The sequence below is a fragment of the Pseudophryne corroboree genome, chromosome 9, assembly GCF_028390025.1.
Source record: "Pseudophryne corroboree isolate aPseCor3 chromosome 9, aPseCor3.hap2, whole genome shotgun sequence".
Classification (NCBI taxonomy): Eukaryota; Metazoa; Chordata; class Amphibia; order Anura; family Myobatrachidae; genus Pseudophryne; species Pseudophryne corroboree.
This window is the reverse complement of record NC_086452.1, coordinates 180668907-180691954: the sequence shown is the minus strand read 5'-3', so window position 1 is coordinate 180691954 and position 23048 is coordinate 180668907. Positions and strand designations below refer to the sequence as shown.

Here is a 23048-nt window from a genome sequence, read left to right as displayed (position 1 = left end):
GGGGCTGGCTGCCGCAATGTGTAAAAAGGGGGACTGGCTGCCGCAACGTGTAAAAAGGGGGACTGGCTGCCGCAATGTGTAAAAAGGGGTCCTGGCTGCCGCAATGTGTAAAAAGGGGTCCTGGCTGCCGCAATGTGTAAAAACGGGGACTGGCTGCCGCAATGTGTAAAAAGGGGGACTGGCTGCCGCAATGTGTAAAAAGGGGGCCTGGCTGCCGCAATGTGTAAAAAGGGGGACTGGCTGCCGCAATGTGTAAAAAGGGGTCCTGGCTGCCGCAATGTGTAAAAAGGGGGCCTGGCTGCTGCAATGTGTAAAAAGGGGGACTGGCTGCTGTAATGTGTAAAAAGGGCGACACTGTCTGCTGTAATGTATAAAAGGGGCTCTACCTGATGTAGTGGCGCTACTGTGCAGTGTAATTTGAATAATGGAGACTACTGTGCACCGTAGTATGAATTGCTATTATTTTGTGGCCATGCCCCTTCCCCATGAAGCCACGCCCCTATATTTTTTTTGCGCGCCTACAGCGCGCACTGCCCCTATCTTGCATGGGGGGGGGGGGGGGGGCGCCAATGTCGTTTCTTGCACACAGCACTAAAATGCCTAGTTACGGCAATGACTTGGGGGGCCTTACGTATAAGGATGCTACTACTACTGGGGGTGCACTATGTATAAGGATGCTACTACTACTGGGGGGGCATTATGCATAGGGATGCTACTACTACTGGGGTGCATTACATATAAGGACGCTACTACTACTTGTGGGGCATTACGTATAAGATTAATAAGATTGTGCTACATTGTGGCGTAATTTTGAATGGGGGTACTATTGTGTGGCTATGCCCCTTACTTGTGAGACCACACCCCTTTTCCCGTTGCGCGCCAAAGGAATATGGGAGGGCGCAAATGTATAGTTTGCAGGGGGGCGCCGAACACCCTAGCACCGGCCCTGCTGGTGGTCAGCAAACTGTGCAAAACTGAAATGCACCACAGGTATGGATGGATAGTATACTTGACGACACAGAGGTAGGTAGAGCAGTGGCCTACTGTACCGTACTGCTATATATTATATACTGGTGGTCAGCAAACTGTGCAAAACTGAAATGCACCACAGGTATGGATGGATAGTATACTTGACGACACAGAGGTAGGTAGAGCAGTGGCCTACTGTACCGTACTGCTATATATTATATACTGGTGGTCAGCAAACTGTGCAAAACTGAAATGCACCACAGGTATGGATGGATAGTATACTTGACGACACAGAGGTAGGTAGAGCAGTGGCCTACTGTACCGTACTGCTATATATTATATACTGGTGGTCAGCAAACTGTGCAAAACTGAAATGCACCACAGGTATGGATGGATAGTATACTTGACGACACAGAGGTAGGTAGAGCAGTGGCCTACTGTACCGTACTGCTATATATTATATACTGGTGGTCAGCAAACTGTTTAAAACTTAAATGCACCACAGGTATGGATGGATAGTTTACTTGACGACACAGAGGTAGGTAGAGCAGTGGCCTTCTGTACCGTACTCCTATATATTATATACTGGTGGTCAGCAAAATTATGCACTGTACTCCTACTATATACTACAATGCAGCACAGATATGGAGCGTTTTTCAGGCAGAGAATGTATAATACTGGTGGTCACTGGTCAGCAAAACTCTGCACTGTACTCCTCCTATATAATACTGCTGGTCCCCAGTCCCCACAATAAAGCAGTGTGAGTACAGATATATGCAGCACACTGAGCACAGATATGGAGCGTTTTTCAGGCAGAGAACATATAATACTGGTGGTCACTGGTCAGCAAAACTCTGCACTGTACTCCTCCTATATAATACTGCTGGTCCCCAGTCCCCACAATAAAGCAGTGTGAGCACAGATATATGCAGCACACTGAGCACAGATATGGAGCGTTTTTCAGGCAGAGAACGTATAATACTGGTGGTCACTGGTCAGCAAAACTCTGCACTGTACTCCTCCTATATAATACTGCTGGTCCCCAGTCCCCACAATAAAGCAGTGTGAGCACAGATATATGCAGCACACTGAGCACAGATATGGAGCGTTTTTCAGGCAGAGAACGTATAATACTGGTGGTCACTGGTCAGCAAAACTCTGCACTGTACTCCTCCTATAATACTGCTGGTCCCCAGAATAAAGATATTTGCAGCCCCCTGAAAGTTCTGAAACAAAGTGAGAGGACGCCAGCCTCGTCCTCTCACTATCATTTCCAATGCACGAGTGAAAAATGGCGGTGATGCGCGGCTCCTTATATAGAATCCGAATTTTGCGAGAATCCGACAGCAGGATGATGACGTTCGGGCGCGCTCGGGTCAACCGAGCAATACTGGAGTATCCGAGTATGCCTCGGACCCGTGTAAAATGGGTAAAGTTCGGGGGGGTTTGGATTCCGAGGAACCGAACCCGCTCATCACTAATATATATATATATATATATATATATATATATATGAAAAAATAGGGGGATGGGGGCGCCAGCGACCAACGGTGTCTAATGGTTTTTAGATAAGATATGAATAAGTGGCTGGATACGTTCAGATAAAATTATAAAATTCAATTTAATTTATAAAAGAAAAGGGTGGGATAAAAGTTTACAAGCATAGAGTAATATTTAAGAATACATCAAGTCTGATGAAGTCTGATGGACGAAACGCGTTGGGTGTACCTCTAAACTGACCCTCCATTTTAAAAGATAAGCATTGTGGTTTTATCTTTTTAGAATATTGATATTTTTTTATTCTCATATTTTGTGTATCCGTTTTTAAAAAATCTTTTTGATGTATTCTTAAATATTACTCTATGCTTGTAAACTTTTATCCCACCCTTTTCTTTTATAAATTAAATTGAATTTTATAATTTTATCTGAACGTATCCAGCCACTTCTTCATATCTTATCTAAAAACCATTAGACACCGTTGGTCGCTGGCGCCCCCATCCCCCTGTTTTTTCACCTTTAAATTATAGACAGCTTATCCCTGCCTAAACTGCTTGGAGGCTAGCTGACACCTTATACTTATAAAGGAGTGTCTACGGTTGGGTCTATTGTTATAACCCTATATATAATCTACCTACACAAACCTGTGGCGCCGTACTACCACTACTTCATATATATATATAAAATTATATATATATATATATATATATATATATATACATACATATACATACATGGTACCATGCAAAATTTACAGGCAGGTGTGGAGAAAATGCTGCAAGGTAAGAATGCTTTAAAAAATAGAAATGTTAATAGTTTATATTTATCAATTAACAAATTGCACAGTGAATGAACAGAAGAGAAATCTGAATCAAATCAATATTTGGTGTGACCACCCTTTGTCTTCAAAACATCATCAATTCTTCTAGGTACACTTGCACAAAGTCAGGGATTTTGTAAGATTATAGTCAGGTATGATTAACCAATCAAACCAAAGAGATGATAATGATCATAATTTTCATATATAGGTTGAAACCAGTGGGGGGAGCAGGTACAAATTGCCCAGGATAATAGAGGGGCTGGATCCGCTACCCCCTCTCAGTATACTAGTGTTGTGTCTGGCAGTGGTGGCACCATCTTCCTGTTGATCTCTTCAGGAAGATGACATCACACATAGAAAGCAAAGACTCTTTCAGTGTGCCAGAGTCTTTGCTCTCTAGTGGCCAGGGCCATCTTCCCGAATATCACTGGGAAGATGGAGCTGGCCAGGGAGGAGGGACCCGTTTCCTGTTCAAGTAAGGTAGAAAGTGGGTGCCTCCTGTTTTAAAATTGGGTGCCCCTGTAGCAATAGTAACAGACATTGCCACGCCCCCTTTTAAGCCATGCCCCCTTTACCAGGGCCCAGCTTGGCTCTCTACACCCCTAGTTAAAGCACAGTCATTTTACAAACCATCACAAGAAAATTAAGTATTTTGTGGGTACACTTAGGACCACTAGTTATAAAAAGTTTAATCTTTATTGGTATGTCTTAAAAAATTGTCATAAATGTCTTCAAGATGTGGTGAAAAATTTAAAATAAAGCTGTGAAAGAAAATAATGAAATACAGGTTGAGTATCCCATATCCAAATATTCCGAAATACGGAATATTCTGAAATACGGACTTTTTTGAGTGAGAGTGAGATTGTGAAACCTTTGTTTTTTGATGGCTCAATGTACACAAACTTTGTTTAATACACAAAGTTATTAAAATATTGTATTAAATGACCTTCAGGCTGTGTGTATAAGGTGTATATGAAACATAAATGAATTGTGTGAATGTAGACACAGTTTGTTTTATGCACAAAGTTATAAAAAAATATTGGCTAAAATGACCTTCAGGCTGTGTGTATAAGGTGTATATGTAACATAAATGCATTCTGTGCTTAGATTTAGGTCCCATCACCATGATATCTCATTATGGTATGCAATTATTCCAAAATACGGAAAAATCCCATATCCAAAATACCTCTGGTCCCAAGCATTTTGGATAAGGGAGACTCAACCTGTATGTGTATTAACATGTATAAAATTACCTATAGCTGCAGTCTCTTATTTTCATATATTATTATATTATTTATTAGTGTACAGGCTATATTACCCTTCTCAGTATAATGTCACGTACAATATCTTAACGTCACTATGCGTATATAATACTGTTACCTAAAAACCTTGCACATGCTTTATTCCATATGAATTGTATGTTTATAGTCTTTATAATCCCTGAGCGTTACATATATTGAATACTTTGTATCAAATTGAATTATTATGGGGTATATTTATTAAAAGTCAATTATGTTTTTTAGTCGATTCTGTGGGACAGATATTTACTAAAGTCAAAATCAACTCAAAATCAACCAACCCAAAATCAACTGAAATAGAACTTTACACTTACACAGAACTACAATCAGTGGTGGAACTTGTGAGTGGTGGGCCCAGGTGCAAAAATATGCTTTAGGCCCCCCTCCTCCACCCCAAATTCATAATATACCACACAGGAGAGGGTAACAGGGAGAAGGTGACAGGCACTGGGTGACGAGGAAAGGCAGTGGGTGATTGAAAGTGACAGGGAGAGGCAGTGGATGACAGAGGGAGACAGTGGATGACAGGGAGAGGCAGACGGTGATGGAGAAAGTATGACAGGCAGTGGGTGACAGGAAGAGATCATGGGTGACAGGGAGAGACAGTGGGTGAAGGGGAGAGGCAGAGGGTGACAGTGAGAGACAATGGGTGACAGAGAGACAGGCAGTGAGTGACAGGGAGAGGCAGTGCATAACAGGTATAGGCAGTGCGTGACTGGGAGAGGCAGTGGGTGACAAAGAGGTTGACAGGGAGAGGCAGTGGGTGACAAAGAGAGGGTGACAGAGAGGCAGTGGGTGGCAGGGAGAGGGTGACGGAGAGTCAGTGGTGTCAAGGAAAGGGTAACAGAGAGGGGGAGTGGGTAAAAGGGTGACAGGCAGTGTGTGGCAAATACAGATGTAGACATGATCATCGCAACTGCAGCATGGGTGCATATGGCATGCCGTGATGCGGATGCGTCATAATATGCCAGGTTACAACTAGCTGCAGCCCAATGCATTTTCGATGGAGGTGTGTGCATCGTACATGGGCGCACTAGCAATGACAGCTTTACCATGACTAGGACACTTGGCAGCAAAGCTGAGCATGACTACATTGGTCTATTACAATTTACTTACCTGGGCCCAGAACTGCAAAGCTTGGAAGGTGTACTCCTCCTTGTGTTTTAACACTGGGGATAGTTACACAAGCTGGTCCCAGGTATATTAACAGTCTATGCAAGAATTTTTGGAGGCCAAAATCGGCTACATCCCCCTTTTAAATACATATTGACTCCCCAGAGAATTATGCCACACAATGCCCATACTTAAGCCACAGAGCCCCATTATTATGCTACACTGTGTTGTATGTCACAGAGCACCTCATTATTATGCTATAGTGCCCCACTTTTATGCCACACAGAGCCAAAATAATTTTCCACACAATGCCCCATTATTATGTCACACAGTGCCCACGATATGCCACACAATGCCTCATAAGTCTGCCTCTGTTGAACTTGCATATGGGCTCAAACCTACTGGTGACATTCTGCTGTGGGCGCAAGCAGCGCAGCCTTCGGCTCAATTAAGTATAGTCACACTTAAAGGTCTTGGGAGCTGGAAGGTGGAGCTCTAGGATGCTGCGTCTATTGATAACAGCTGTTTCCAGACTCTAAGGGGATCATTCTGAGTTGTTCGCTCGTTGCCGATTTTCGCTATGCTGCTATTTGCTGCTAAATGCGCATTAACTAAAAACTTAGCAGTTTTGCTGGTGTTCGTACGACGCTTTTCAGTCGCACTGCTGATCGGTAAATGATTGACAGGAAAGGGGCGTTTCTGGTAGGTAACTGAGCGTTTTCCGGGAGTGTGCTAAAAAATGCAGACGTGTCAGGGAAAAACGCGGGAGTGTCTGGAGACACGGGGGAGTGGCTGGCCGAACGCAGGGCGTGTTTGTGATGTCAAACCAGGAACTAAACGGACTGAGCTGATCGCAATCTAGTAGTAGGTCTGGAGCTACTCAGAAACTGCAAAGAATTATTTAGTAGCAGTTCTGCTAATCTTTCGTTCGCTATTCTGCTAAGCTAAGATACACTCCCAGAGGGCAGCGGCTTAGCGTGTGCACTGCTGCTAAAACCAGCTAGCGAGCGAACAACTCGGAATGAGGGCCCATGTCCGGCAACAGGTACCGCAAGACACCTGCTCTTGGAGAGGGTAGGATACCACCCTGGCGCTCGAGCCAGTCCTGCGGTCATGAGACCCCTGGCGCCAGCGGTAAGGATAGCCTGGCAGAGAGGACCTGGGAAAGCCATGGTTAGAGCAATGAGAGGAGGTGGAGAAGAGGGGATTGTGACCCCTCCTTCCCCTCTGGCCACACCATTGCTGCACTGACACCAGCACTATCTCAGCTGCTGTTGGTCTATGTATGTACTGTATGGCGGCCCATGGAGGATGTTCAGGCGGCATATAATGAGTCATTGTGATTCATTATAATGCCGCTGGATATAGGCCCCTTCACTGCAGCGTGCCCCAGGGCATTACACCCATATTTACTAATAGTCAATTTGAAAATCAACTCAATATCGACCTAAAATCACCATTTTTTATATAACCATCAGTAGTAGTATTTCGTGTAATCATGTAGAATTGTCTGAAACCTTAATGTGAAGGAAAATACATGGAAGAGAAGCATTTGGGGCACTCTGGTTGCATAAATGATGACATTAAAAGGCTCAGCGATTATTTAAAAAAAATCGTGGATATCCAAATTGGCCCAGGAATGAAGGTGTTTATGGATAATACCGTGCATGTTTCCTGTATTGGCCAAAATAAATGCTTTTGTACAATTATGTCTATTTTGGGTCGATTTTAGTCGATTTTTGATCTATTTGGAATATAAATACTGCAGTCGATTTTATGGGGATTTTAATTCTATTTTGGTCCATTTTAAATAGATGCAAAATCGACTTTTAATTAATATACCCTCTTGTTTCTAATATACTCCACAATGTTTCCAGTTAGTATCTCACTAATGGGATAGAGCTCGGAGCGTTTTGTTACATCCACTGTGAGGATAATGGGATCCGGTCTGAAGATCGACAGTATCTAGGTCGACAATGTTTAGGTCGACCACTGTAGGTCGACAGTCACTAGGTCGACATGGATGGAAAGTCGACAGGGTTTCTAGGTCGACATGTGCTACGTCGACAGGTCTAAAGGTCGACAGGTCTAAAGGTCGACATGAGTTTTTCACATTTTTTTTCTTTTTTTGAATTTTTTCATACTTAACGATCGACGTGGACTACGATTGGAACAGTAATCTGTGCCGAGCGAAGCGGTAGCGGAGCGAAGGCACCATGCCCGAACCATGGCGAGCGAAGCGAGCCATGCGAGGGGACGCGGTGCACTAATTTGGGATCCCGGTCACTCTACGAAGAAAACGACACACAAAAAAAAAATCCTCATGTCGACCTTTAGACCTGTCGACCTAGCACATGTCGACCTAGAAACCCTGTCGACCTTCCATCCATGTCGACCTAGTGACTGTCGACCTACAGTGGTCAACCTAAACATTGTCGACCTAGATACTGTCGATTTGATGAACCACACCCGAGGGTAATACACATCTGAATACAGATTCAGTCTGTTTGAATATGTGCCCACTATAATAATAGTAGTGGACAAGAGACAAATGCATGTTTTCATATTATAATATTAGCTGTAAGAGTAATAGATCTACACAAATTATAACTTACAAGAGAATATATGTAGAATTCACTGGGATACTGCATGTGTCTATCTCCTTACATTAAAAACTCTGACTTGTTTAAGGGCATATACTTTATATGGACCACTGGCTTTTGGAATTAATAGTTGGATAACATGGGGACCATCGGTATCCGGCTTTTCTCAAATATAGCCCAGTTAAAACCACAGGTGATTGGGATTTATCAATCATTGGTGAACTGATGAGAATGCATTGATTTACCATTAATAAAATCCCAAATTACATAACAATGATTCAGGGTAAATATCTAATTGAAATGTGATCACAATATATTATTGCAGTACTAACTGGATACATTGTGGCGTAATGTTACAATTTATCTTTATTAGAAACATAATGTTTCAAATTGATACAAAGAATTCAATATAACACTTATAGAGATTATACAGAGATTATAAACATACAATTCATAATGAATAAAGCATGTGCAAGGTTTTTGGGTAAGCATATTATATACACCTAGTGAAGTTAAGATACTGTACAGGATTGATATTATACTGCGAAGGGCAATATAGCCTGTACACCAATAAATAGTGTAATAATCTATGAAAATAAGAGACAGCAGCCATAGGAATTTTTTTTTAAAATAAATTTTAATACAAGTATTTCATTCTTTTCTTTCACCACTATATTTTTAATATTTTACCACGTCTTGAAAGACATTTATGACAATTTTTAAAGACACTCACTTTTTCCCAAAAGAAAAAAAGAAAAAAGACCAGCACTCACATTTTTGATGAAAGAAAAAAGGGGTTTATTCCTTACAAGCCATTCATCTGGATTTGATCCTGGTGCTACAGCCCAACAGCCATTTCAACTCACAATGAAAACCATTGTGAGTTGAAATGGCTGTTGGGCTCTAGCACCAGGATCATATCCAGACGGATGGCTAAGGAATAAACTCCTTTTTTTCTTTCATCAAAAATGTGAGTGCTGGTATTTTTTCTTTTTTTCTTTTGGGAAACAGTGAGTGTCTATATCAATTGCCAGGACCCTGCACCACCATTTCATCTATATATATTTTTGTTACTGAGTGCTGTCATTTTGCTATGTCTTGTGTGACAATTTTTAAAGATATACTAATAAAGATGAAAACTTTTTATATCTAGTGGTCCTAAGTGCACCTACAAAAATACTTACTTTTCTTGTGTTGGTTTGTAATGTTCCTATTAAGTGAGTAGTACCTCAATTGAGATTTTGACTGTTGCATGGTATCATACAGTAACAGTGTTGATGATTATGATAATGAGTATGGGACCATCTTTATTTAATTAAAATGACAATAACACTAGTGCAGGATTGAGCATTGTGTCTGTGAGCTTGAAATACAGTCATTAATTGAAACAGAAACAGCTGTGTGTGAGGCTTAAAACTGGGTGAGGAACAGCTAAACTGTGCTACAAAGGTGAAGTTGTGGAAGACCGTTTCATGTCACATGTCATACACCATGTCAACAACAAGACACAAGGAAGTTATACTGCATCAGCACGGTCCCTCCCAGGCAAAGATTTAAAGCAGACTGGGGTTTCAAGCTTTTGAAGAAGCACAAAGAAACGGACAACGTTGAGGACCGAAGCTGCAGTGGTCAGCCAAGGAAACTTAATGTATCAGATGAAAGACACATGCTTACTTCCCTTCGAAACTGAAAGATGTTCAGCAGTGCCATCAGCAAAGAACTGGCAAAACCATTGGGACCCAGGTACACCCATCTACTGTTAGCAGAAGTCTGTCCAGATGTGGTCTTCATGGAAGAATTGCAGCCAAAAAGCCATACCTTCAATGTGACACAATGCCAAGCGACTCAACTATGCATAAAAACATAGGAACTGGGGTACAGAAAAATGGCAGCAGATGCTCTGGACTGATGAGTCAAAATTTTACACTCTATTAACACTTCTATTTTTGAATGCATTCTTACTTTGCAGGGTTTTTTTCATACCTGCCTAAAACATTTGCACAGGACTGCATATCTATCTATCTATCTATCTATCTATCTATCTATCTATCTATCTATCTATCTATCTATCTATCGTATCTATCTATCTACAAATACTGTATAACCTCACAGATATGTACAGATAAACAAGAGTACCCATTAGTTATGCATACACCCTTTCCTTCTCTTTGCAGTTTTCCAGTGATGTAGAACTAGTCCCTTCCTCTGAAAAGTTAATAGGTAAGTTAAATATCTAAAAAAAAATTGTATCATTTCACACTTATTTTCTTCATATGACAATTAATGCTGGTTAATTTGTATTTGCAGGGCTGAATAAAAATTCAGAGAAAAAAGTAGGCAGACAGGCTGCACATGTGACAGGTAAACTATATACATGCTCTTTATAGGGGATGCGGTCAAGATCCCGCCGGTCGAAATCCCGGCGGTTGGAATACCAACAACGGAATCCCAACTGGCACAATCCTGACATATTCTCCCTCTGTGGGTGTCGACGACACCCATAGAGGGAGAATAAATTAGTGTGCCCGCAAGGGGCTGCGTTGCGCTGGCCCCCCTGTTGGGATTGTGCCGGTCGGGATTCCGGTTTCGGGATTCCGACCGCCGGGATCCCGTCCGGCGGGATCTCATACTGATCCCTCTACAGTATATGTATTCTAAGATAAGCATCAAATTCCTCTTACAAAGATCCCTTACCATAAACACACTGATGTCATAATTGCCTTATTACAAAATATTGTTTTCTTAGTATATTTTAAGGAGCATTCGGAAATGTAATTACGAACAAAACCGATAGTACCACATTTTAATGTACATGAAGCAGATATTAAACATTGTTATTGATTTACTAAAATTCACAAAACAACATTTTTTATGGCATATGTAAACCATGCAGTTTTGTAAAGTCCAAGCCATACATACAATGGCATACTTCCCAAATGTCCCAATTTTGGCAGGCCGCAGTGTGTGTAGGGGGTTTGGAGGCCCCCTCTCACCTGCTGTTCTGATTAGCATGTGCATCCAGATACGGACTGGGGCATGAAGGGCCCACCGGGGGAATGCTGTGGTAGGAGCCCATGTTTAGAGGCTTGGCAAACCATTAGTGTAGGGTCTGGGCCCCTTGCTAATATATATATTAAATACTGCTAGTGTATACATAATAATGTATAAGATTAATAACAGCAATGTACTGTAGTGAATAGACCATAGTCCTGTGCAGTATAAGGTAACCTATGTATAGTGTATAACTCAAGTGCTCAGTCTGGAACCTGATCCGTAGAGGAGGGGGTGGGGCCCAATGCAGTGGGGCCCACCAGTGGTTTCCCCTGTGGGCCAGTCTGACCCTCTGTGCATCTACAGTATTCACTGGACAGAGAGACATGTGGGCATACCCAGCAGTTCCGGGAGCACTGGGAATGCCCTCAACGTCAGAGGTGTAAGTTCTTACTAGGAGACCAGAGGCAAAATCATTGTTGGTGTCCCCCCACGCGCTCACAATCACTAACAACATGACATCCCAGCAGCACCTAGACACGTGCGCTCTCCAGGGGCCCTGATATTTGGGGGGTGGGTACTAATTATCTGGGCCTGTGCTTGTTAGAGGAGCCCAGCCCATGTATTCTGCTGATAGGGACATAGGGCCTAATTCAGACCTGATCGTAGCAGCAACTTTGTTAGCAGATGGGCAAAATCATGTGCACTGCAGGGGGTGGCAGATATAACATGTTCAGAGAGAGTTAGATTTGGGTGTGGTGTGTTAAAAGTGAAATCTAAATTGCAGTGTAAAAATAAAGCAGCTAGTATTTACCCTGCAAAGAAACAATATAACCCACCCAAATCTAACTCTCTCTGCCATGTTATATCTGCCTACCGTGCAGTGCACATGGTTTTGCCCATCTGCTAACAAATCTGCTGTTACGATCAGGTCTGAATTAGGCCCATGGTCCCCCTGTGCAGCTGCCTGTGCCTCCTGTACAGCTGCGAGGAAGAGGGGACATTACGGTGGGGGAAGTCTGCACTCAAGAGGAAGTCGTCTCATAAGGTTCTGGCTGCTATGGGAGGGGCCCTGCCTCCTGCAGATCACATTCACCTACCACATTTACTTCCACCACCCCAGCAGCACGCAGATAGGGGGAGGGAGGACCGAGGCAAATGCAAATCGGGAGCTCCCTGCTTATTTCTGCTTTGGGACAAATAAAGCAGAACCTGGAGCAATGGAGGAGGTCAGTGTGCCCTCTTTAGGGCTGGTGCCCGGAGGTGACTGCCTTCCATTGTCTCCTATATTTATGCCCCTACCCTAGCGTGATGAGAATGATGAGAATGGGGTATGGGGGCTCACAGAATGGCATTTCCTGTGCAGTCACACTCCTTACTCAAAGCTCATACCCCCTTTTTAGATGTCCAGGCAAAGCATTCATGAAAGTTAGGAGATACTGTATTTTAAATCACCAGATCTGAAACCACCATTCTGATTACACGATCAGCTCAAATTGGTCTTGTCTGTCTTATTAAGAGATAATCCTCCCAATATCTTCAGTATCTGTATATTTGCTCTACTGTGAGAATAATAATAAAAAAACAACAACCATGGATTCCAATATAGGAGACAGATAGGGGTATATTTATTAATGTTCAGTTTTTTTGTCTTTGTATTTTGCATTTGATTTGAATATGATTTCAGTTGATTTAAATCAACCTTAAAATCGAATCCAAAATGGAACATTAGTAAATATACCCCATAGAATCATTAACTGTTGGGCACCATCTGGATTATTGGTGTCACAGAATCCCAAAACAAATGTTACCATCACAGTCCACAGCTCCAGATTTTCTATGGGATTGATTTATCAAGCCTTCTAAAGATGACAAGTGGAGATTCTAGCTGTTATTTTAGATAATGTACTAGACAAATGATAGCTAGAATCTGATTGGTTGTCATGTGCGCACCTCCAATTGTCCTTTTTTGAAGGTTTGAGAAGTCTTATCTTTGTGAGAAGATCAAGAATTGGGCTGTGGCCATGTCATGGAAGAGGCATGTCTACATCTCAGATGGGACTTGTATATCGACCAGAACAGAAGCAACATCCCCATAAAATCGACTACACTGTAGCTCATTTGCTAAAAATTCATTTTGAATTCCTTTTAAAAATTGCTGTGTGATGTGAGTTCTATTTGAAGTTCTAAAAGTGTTCTATTCATCAAAAACCGACCCTAAATCGATAAAAATCGATCAAAAATAGACCCAAAATAGACAAAAGCATTTCTATTGGTCAAACCAGGTCACATGCACTGTATTACCCACAAACACATACCTGGACTAATAATGCATATACACATTTTTAAAAATCATTGCAGTGCCTTTCAGTGTCATGATTTATGCAGCCAGAGTGCCCCGCATGCTTCTCTACTATGTTTTTCCCCCCATCATATTGAGGTTTCATACAATTCTACATGAAAAAAATAAATCAAATATAACTATTTCTGATAGTTCTATTGAAAATGTTGATTTTGGGTTGATTTTCAAATGAGTATCAGTAAATATGGGTTAGGAATTGAACTCTATGTTAAAGTATTAAAGACTCTATTGTAGGGATGGCCATCGGTGTAGTTGCCATCAATGATTACCATCGATGGTGATATGGAAAGTAACCATCAATGGCTGCCAACTATGCAGTGGATAACCATCGATGGTTCCCACTATCGATGGTCATCCCTGTTTTTTCACTGACTGGCCCATGGACCAATCAGATTACAGGGGCGGGGCTTTGCATGTTACAGGGGCGGAGCTATACTCCGTGTCCCGGCGCCGCATTAAAAAAATAAATATATTTGGTGATACCTTACCATCGATGGAGGGAAACCATCTGGGTCTCCCCCATCAATGGCAAAAGTATTCTACATCGGCCATAAACCATTGATGATTTTGAATAATCAATGATCGAAGGCCATCCCTACTCTATTGTAGTTCTATTTAAGTGTTACGTTCTATTTTAGTAAATTTTTGGTTGATTTTGAGTCAATTTTGACATAAGTAAATACCTGTCACACAAAATCGACTGAAAACCAAAATTGACTTTTAGTAAAATTAACCACAATTTTCTTTATTATATACCTGGTTATACAGATCACTCATTTGTTTGAGACTTTTTGCCAAAAGCAAATCAAATAAAATCTGTGTTCTTCTTTCATTCTTTCTTTCTTTTTATTTTTTTCTTTCCATATAACTCTACTTACTGGTTGATGAAATTGGGTCTGGTATAATGTATCGGCAAACGGGATGCCGGTTGTCAGTATACTGACAGCGTCATCCCGTCTGTCGAAATATCGGCAATGAGTCCCCTTGTGGGCCTGGTGACGAGATTTGTTTGCTCGCCAAAGGTTCTATTCCCACTCGGATGGTGGAATGTACCCACCAACCCAGTGGGAATTAGGGGCGGGTGTCAGTATGCTGGCTGTCGGCAAAATGCCGGCTGTTGGGATTCCGACAGTCACCTGATTGCCAGGATCTCGACTGCTGGCATTTTGACTGCATCTTGATGAAATTATCTCATGTTGATTGCTATAGCAGCTGACATATTTATGAAAGGTCACCTGTCCTTTACATACAATTTGGGCAGGTATACTGCATGTGTAACCAATATTCATAAGAATTTAGCTTTTTATTAATCAAGAAAACTCTATATTGCTATTTTCCAGGAAAAGAAAGCAAAAATTTGCCCTTAGTTTGGGAGGACAAAACAGGGCGTGCATTTACTGCTGGCATCGCATACAAAGACAGAGGACTAGTGGTGAATGAAACAGGCCTTCACTTTGTCTATTCCTCTATTTACTTCCGGGGCACAGACTGTCCTACAAAAGACTTGACTCATATTGTCTACAAGAAGCCTTTACGGTATCCAGCTGAGATGAGACTCATGGAAAACAAAGAGTATCAAACTTGTATCCCCCGTGTAATATGGGGAAGACACAGTTATCTAGGAGCAGTATTCAACCTCACTAGTTATGATGTATTATATGTCAATGTTTCCAATGCCAATTTAATCAGCTTTGATGAAACAAAGACATTTTTTGGAATTTATAAACTATGAGACTGTCTGAAAGTGTCACAGATCTTGCAACACAAATTTCCTCCAGGTGGTAGATGTACGTCACTACCATCAAGGTTGCTATATCAAAAAGACTTGTACTGGTTTCCGTGTTTTAATGGATATGAATGACATTTCCCATTCTGAAATCAAGAAAATATGAAAATACATCAATTAAATTTTTCACTTTTTTACGGACAAACAGAATATGGGTTATCAGACGAGACTTGTTAAATTGACATTAGACGATGGATTTTGCATTTTAATGACTATAAATGCCTCTTCTTTCTGTTGTACTGGAGGAACAAAGAAAATAACATACAGTATGGATTAAAAAAATGGCATTTACGATACTTCAAGAATCCTCATCTACAGTAAGAGATTTGCTTACAATGCAAAACTTTGGCAAATACAGGTGTGATGGGAGAATGACAGATTTCTGGATGATGTAGATGCAGAAAGACCTTAAGCACTAAATGTGTTCTGCAGAAATCACCATGGAAGAATTTCTATGTTGATCTAGGTATTCAGAAGAGCAATGGTACTACCAGAATTTTGGTACTAAAACAGAACGTACCAGTATTGTAATGGCCTGGATCATTTCATATCAATATTTCACATAGTATTCCCAGTGCTGAGAAAATAAAATATGAGCGCAGTTAAGGCAAATTCATTCTGACTATGCACATGTACAGTATACACTCTGAAACTAGCAAAAGCTATGAACAGATATGGTATCCCCAAATGGAAGTAAAGTTTTGTTTAGTGTCTTCCTCACACCAACTTTGGACCAGACCACAAGGGTACAGAGGAAATCCCCAATGGGCCCCACTGCCTGAGGGCCCCACCCTTTCCTCTAATATCAGGTTTCAGAATGTGATCTCAAATTATATAGTGTTATTCTATTAGATGGTCAGTTACACTGGGGCAGATGTATTAACCTGGAGAAGGGATAAAGCAGTGATAAGTGCAAGTTGATAATGCAACAGCCTGTCATTATGAATTTGAAAAATGACAGTTAGGAGCTGACTGGCTGGTGAGTTATCACCTTGTACTTATCACTGCTTTATCACTGCTTTATCACTTCTCCAGGCTTAATACATCTGCCCCAGTGTTTCTAATGGTTGGCCAAGCATCTGGGGGAGTGGGGGTGGGGGGTGGGATGTGTTACTTGGCCCCAACCTTTTAGCATGGGTCTCTGCCACTGCATCCCATTCTGACACTGATCACACCTGTAATCTTACTTCACTATTTTAAACCATGAAATATTTTATTGTGTAGTGCAAAATAAGTTTTATGTGATTAATTTATTTATAAACAAGTGTCTAGCCTTTGTACTTAAATAAACGGATAAGCTATAAATATCAGTAAAGCTATCATTCTTTCAGCTGTCACCAATTATATTTATGGAGTGAAAGATATAAGGAAATTTACTTTGGTGGAGAAAAATAAACAAATAAATGTATTGTTAAAGCTGGAATACCAAGATGAGTAGTTACTAAATGATGCTGGAGGAAGAGAGATGCAGATGCACACTCCTAGCACTAAGAACACTGGGCCTAATTCAGACCTGTTCGCTTGCTAGGGTTAGTAAAAAATAATTTAAATAAACCCTCACAATTAACATGGAGTATAATAGAAGTTCTTAGCACACAATTGCGCAAATATGCAGGCCCATGTACCGCGGCCAGGTGACTTCATCACATGGGTCCCTAACATTCCTAATACTATCACATTCTATAAATTCTTTTAATTATTTTTACTATCCGTGTTCTTAGTGCTAAGAGTGTGCATCTGCATCTCTCTTCCTCCAGCATAGTATTAGAAGCCTCAGCATGATAGCGCCTCTTGATATCTTTACTAATAGGGTGTGCAGTCCAGGCTGCCCCCCTCCCCTAGTTACTAAATTATGTCATCTTGCTGTTAGTGCCAAACAGTTTATGGGGCCAATCTTTATACAGTGTTATTTTAAGCAGAATTTCTTATCCTCGGTATCACAATATATTGAGCCATTCTTACTTTGTTACCAGTATAGAATTCATAGATTGTGCAACTCTTACCTAAGATCTCCTAAAAAATGTATACAGGGCCTGATTCATAGTTGTACACAAACTGATTTTATCACAGTTCAGCAATTTTTGTACTGCAAATGTGTCATGATGGTCTTGCTATGGCATTCGCTTAAAGGATTTATTCGCAAAGAACTGTATTTAATATGCAGGGGACATTTGGGGGAGGTAACAGGGAAAGTTGACAAAACCCCCTCCCAAAAAACAGGTGTATTGCGACCATTTTTGGGGCATGTCTCCTCAGTTAGGAGCTGATTGGATGATACTTTATCTCTTGTAACTTTTATCTCTCTCTAAGGCTTAGTACATCTGCCTCCCGATGAGATAAGAGTAAGGGTACATGAATGATAATGGACAGTGATCATGTCAGATGCAACCACTTGGCACTATCACATCAGAGCTCAATGTACTAAACTGTACTGTATTAAACTGTGTGACTGTGACTGCAGACTTATATCCTCCCCACCCACATATATTAGTTCTCTGTTCTCTGAAAAGTTGTAATTGGCGATAGACAAGGAGGAGACTAGAAATGTTCCATGCACTATTTTAGTGGATTAGACTTTAATGTAAACTATGCTGTGAATGGCCAAGATCAGCTGTCATAGGGACAGTTAAGTCAGCAATATCCTACTTGCTTCCTTAACATGCTATTCTATAGGAAACTAGAGATGAGCGCCTGAAATTTTTCGGGTTTTGTGTTTTGGTTTTGGGTTCGGTTCCGCGGCCGTGTTTTGGGTTCGAACGCGTTTTGGCAAAACCTCACCGAATTATTTTTGTCGGATTCGGGTGTGTTTTGGATTCGGGTGTTTTTTTCCAAAAACACTAAAAAACAGCTTAAATCATAGAATTTGGGGGTCATTTTGATCCCAAAGTATTATTAACCTCAAAAACCATAATTTACACTCATTTTCAGTCTATTCTGAATACCTCACACCTCACAATATTATTTTTAGTCCTAAAATTTGCACCGAGGTCGCTGTGTGAGTAAGATAAGCGACCCTAGTGGCCGACACAAACACCGGGCCCATCTAGGAGTGGCACTGCAGTGTCACGCAGGATGTCCCTTCCAAAAAACCCTCCCCAAACAGCACATGACGCAAAGAAAAAAAGAGGCGCAATGAGGTAGCTGTGTGAGTAAGATTAGCGACCCTAGTGGCCGACACAAACACCGGGCCCATCTAGGAGTGGCACTGCAGTGTCACGCAGGATGTCCCTTCCAAAAAACCCTCCCCAAACAGCACATGACGCAAAGAAAAAAAGAGGCTTTTTACTGATATTTGGTGTTTTGGATTTGACATGCTCTGTACTATGACATTGGGCATCGGCCTTGGCAGACGACGTTGCTGGCATTTCATCGTCTCGGCCATGACTAGTGGCAGCAGCTTCAGCACGAGGTGGAAGTGGATCTTGATCTTTCCCAAATTTTGGAACCTCAACTTTTTTGTTCTCCATATTTTATAGGCAGAACTAAAAGGCACCTCAGGTAAACAATGGAGATGGATGGATTGGATACTAGTATACAATTATGGACGGACTGCCACGGTTAGGTGGTATAAAAAAACCACGGTTAGGTGGTATATATTATAATAATAATACAATTATGGATGGACGGACTGCCTGCCGACTGCCGACACAGAGGTAGCCACAGCCGTGAACTACCGCACTGTACACTGGTTGATAAAGAGATAGTAGTATACTCGTAACAACTAGTATGACACTATGACGACGGTATAAAGAATGAAAAAAAAACCACGGTTAGGTGGTATATATTATAATAATAATACAATTATGGATGGACGGACTGCCTGCCGACTGCCGACACAGAGGTAGCCACAGCCGTGAACTACCGCACTGTACACTGGTTGATAAAGAGATAGTAGTATACTCGTAACAACTAGTATGACACTATGACGACGGTATAAAGAATGAAAAAAAAACCACGGTTAGGTGGTATATATTATAATAATAATACAATTATGGATGGACGGACTGCCTGCCGACTGCCGACACAGAGGTAGCCACAGCCGTGAACTACCGCACTGTACACTGGTTGATAAAGAGATAGTAGTATACTCGTAACAACTAGTATGACACTATGACGACGGTATAAAGAATGAAAAAAAAACCACGGTTAGGTGGTAGGTATATAATAATAAATAATACAATTCTGGTCGGACGGACTGCCTGCCGTGTGCCGACACAGAGGTAGCCACAGCCGTGAACTACCGCACTGTACACTGGTTGATAAAGAGATAGTAGTATACTCGTAACAATTAGGATGACACTATGACGGTATAAAGAATGAAAAAAAAACCACGGTTAGGTGGTAGGTATATAATAATAAATAATACAATTCTGGTCGGACGGACTGCCTGCCGTGTGCCGACACAGAGGTAGCCACAGCCGTGAACTACCGCACTGTACACTGGTTGATAAAGAGATAGTAGTATACTCGTAACAATTAGGATGACACTATGACGGTATAAAGAATGAAAAAAAAACCACGGTTAGGTGGTAGGTATATAATAATAAATAATACAATTCTGGTCGGACGGACTGCCTGCCGTGTGCCGACACAGAGGTAGCCACAGCCGTGAACTACCGCACTGTACACTGGTTGATAAAGAGATAGTAGTATACTCGTAACAATTAGGATGAAACTATGACGGTATAAAGAATGAAAAAAAAACCACGGTTAGGTGGTAGGTATATAATAATAAATAATACAATTCTGGTCGGACGGACTGCCTGCCGTGTGCCGACACAGAGGTAGCCACAGCCGTGAACTACCGCACTGTACACTGGTTGATAAAGAGATAGTAGTATACTCGTAACAATTAGGATGACACTATGACGGTATAAAGAATGAAAAAAAAACCACGGTTAGGTGGTAGGTATATAATAATAAATAATACAATTCTGGTCGGACGGACTGCCTGCCGTGTGCCGACACAGAGGTAGCCACAGCCGTGAACTACCGCACTGTACACTGGTTGATAAAGAGATAGTAGTATACTCGTAACAATTAGGATGACACTATGACGGTATAAAGAATGAAAAAAAAACCACGGTTAGGTGGTAGGTATATAATAATAAATAATACAATTCTGGTCGGACGGACTGCCTGCCGTGTGCCGACACAGAGGTAGCCACAGCCGTGAACTACCGCACTGTACACTGGTTGATAAAGAGATAGTAGTATACTCGTAACAATTAGGATGACACTATGACGGTATAAAGAATGAAAAAAAAACCACGGTTAGGTGGTAGGTATATAATAATAAATAATACAATTCTGGTCGGACGGACTGCCTGCCGTGTGCCGACACAGAGGTAGCCACAGCCGTGAACTACCGCACTGTACACTGGTTGATAAAGAGATAGTAGTATACTCGTAACAATTAGGATGACACTATGACGGTATAAAGAATGAAAAAAAAACCACGGTTAGGTGGTAGGTATATAATAATAAATAATACAATTCTGGTCGGACGGACTGCCTGCCGTGTGCCGACACAGAGGTAGCCACAGCCGTGAACTACCGCACTGTACACTGGTTGATAAAGAGATAGTAGTATACTCGTAACAATTAGGATGACACTATGACGGTATAAAGAATGAAAAAAAAACCACGGTTAGGTGGTAGGTATATAATAATAAATAATACAATTCTGGTCGGACGGACTGCCTGCCGTGTGCCGACACAGAGGTAGCCACAGCCGTGAACTACCGCACTGTACACTGGTTGATAAAGAGATAGTAGTATACTCGTAACAATTAGGATGACACTATGACGGTATAAAGAATGAAAAAAAAAACCACGGTTAGGTGGTAGGTATATAATAATAAATAATACAATTCTGGTCGGACGGACTGCCTGCCGTGTGCCGACACAGAGGTAGCCACAGCCGTGAACTACCGCACTGTACTGTGTCTGCTGCTAATATAGACTGGTTGATATTTAAAGAGATATTAGTAGTATACAACAATACTATACTGGTGGTCAGGCACTGGTCACCACTCCTGCAGCAAAAGTGTGCACTGTTAATTAATATAATTGTACTCCTGGCTCCTGCTAACAACCTGCAGTGCTCCCCAGTCTCCCCCACAATTAATTATAAGCTTTTAATTTATACATTGATGACTGTGCAGCACACTGGGCTGAGCTGAGTGCACACAGACTGAGTCACACTGTGTGACTGACTGTGCTGTGTATCGTTTTTTTTTTCAGGCAGAGAACGGATATAGCAGAGAGAAGTGAACGGATATATTATATTAAATAAAAGTTAACTAGCAACTGCACTGGTCACTGACTGTGGTAAACTAACTCTGTCTGCGACTCTGCACAATCTCTCTCTATCTAATCTATCTATCTCTATTCTAATGGAGAGGACGCCAGACACGTCCTCTCCCTATCAATCTCAATGCACGAGTGAAAATGGCGGCGACGCGCGGCTCCTTATATAGAATCCGAGTCTCGCGATAGAATCCGAGCCTCGCGAGAATCCGACAGCGTCATGATGACGTTCGGGCGCGCTCGGGTTAACCGAGCAAGGCGGGAAGATCCGAGTCGCTCGGACCCGTGGAAAAAAAAGTGAAGTTCGTGCGGGTTCGGATTCAAAGAAACCGAACCCGCTCATCTCTATAGGAAACGCCATGCTGCAAAGTAATCCTGACGAAAAGGCTTCATAGCCTGAGATTAGACAATCATGAAAGTGTGTAAAACATATTAATGCAATGTGAGTTTCGGGAAGATTCCCGGTGGGCCGACGCACCCGTGGGGCCTGTTTTGTTTGAGGACATGTGGTCCTATTAATAGACATAATGAATAAGATGCAAAATAATTAGCATATATGAAAATGACTTTGCCACTTAGCCTGTGATTGCAGATGATCTAGTGTATGCTCTGTCTGCCTGTCTGCCTGCTTGGCTGACATATAAGATTGAGTGAATAGTGATTGGGATACGGTTGGTGTAATAAGCAAGAAAATATATCTTTCTAAAGAATGATCTAGTTTACTACATTCTAAAGGTGTATCATATAATGTGCTCATAATATTTAATTTTATTTCCTTTTAACTTCCCCCTTGATGCTGGACATGCCCACTATCTGGGAAGTCTTGGGGGGAGGGTGCTGCTGCCATGGCCCATGGCTAGACCTTACACCTCTGGACTGGTGCTGCCCATGTGGGCCACTAGTACACATTTTTCCAGGGCCGCTTTTTGTTCCCAATCCGCCCCTGGCTGCATGTGAGTTCTAGCGATAATACAGACCAGGAAGCATGGGAGTTTTTGGACCAACAAGAATGCAAGTTTTACATTGCGATTTCACTAATTTGAAAGGACATCTCCCATTAGCACCCACATGACCCATGACTACTATCTCACATACCCTATATAACCCCTGAGCCACCATTTTGTTTTTGATAAGTAGTGAGGCGTTATGAGAAAAGGAGCTGGTGAGAGAGACAGCAAAAGTCTGTGAGCATGTCAGCCAGGACCCTAGGACAGCAGAGGAGGATGGTGGAGGAGGTACTTGTGGGTGAAGCAGTAAGGAGGATGAAGGAGGTAGTGTGGTGCAGGAGTTTTAGGTT

General features: G+C 41.7%; 1 protein-coding gene across 1 annotated transcript in view; it reads left to right on the top strand.

Annotated features, from left to right (window-relative positions):
• Positions 1 to 16491, top strand: part of FASLG (Fas ligand) — a 50937-nt gene extending 34446 nt beyond the window's left edge. Inside the window, exons 2-4 of the mRNA XM_063939976.1 lie at positions 10475 to 10520; positions 10608 to 10661; positions 14994 to 16491. Coding sequence (XP_063796046.1) covers positions 10475 to 10520; positions 10608 to 10661; positions 14994 to 15385 — 492 coding nt within the window. The 3' untranslated portion in view covers positions 15386 to 16491. The remainder of the gene's footprint in view (positions 1 to 10474; positions 10521 to 10607; positions 10662 to 14993) is intronic.
• The last annotated feature ends 6557 nt before the right edge of the window (positions 16492 to 23048 follow it).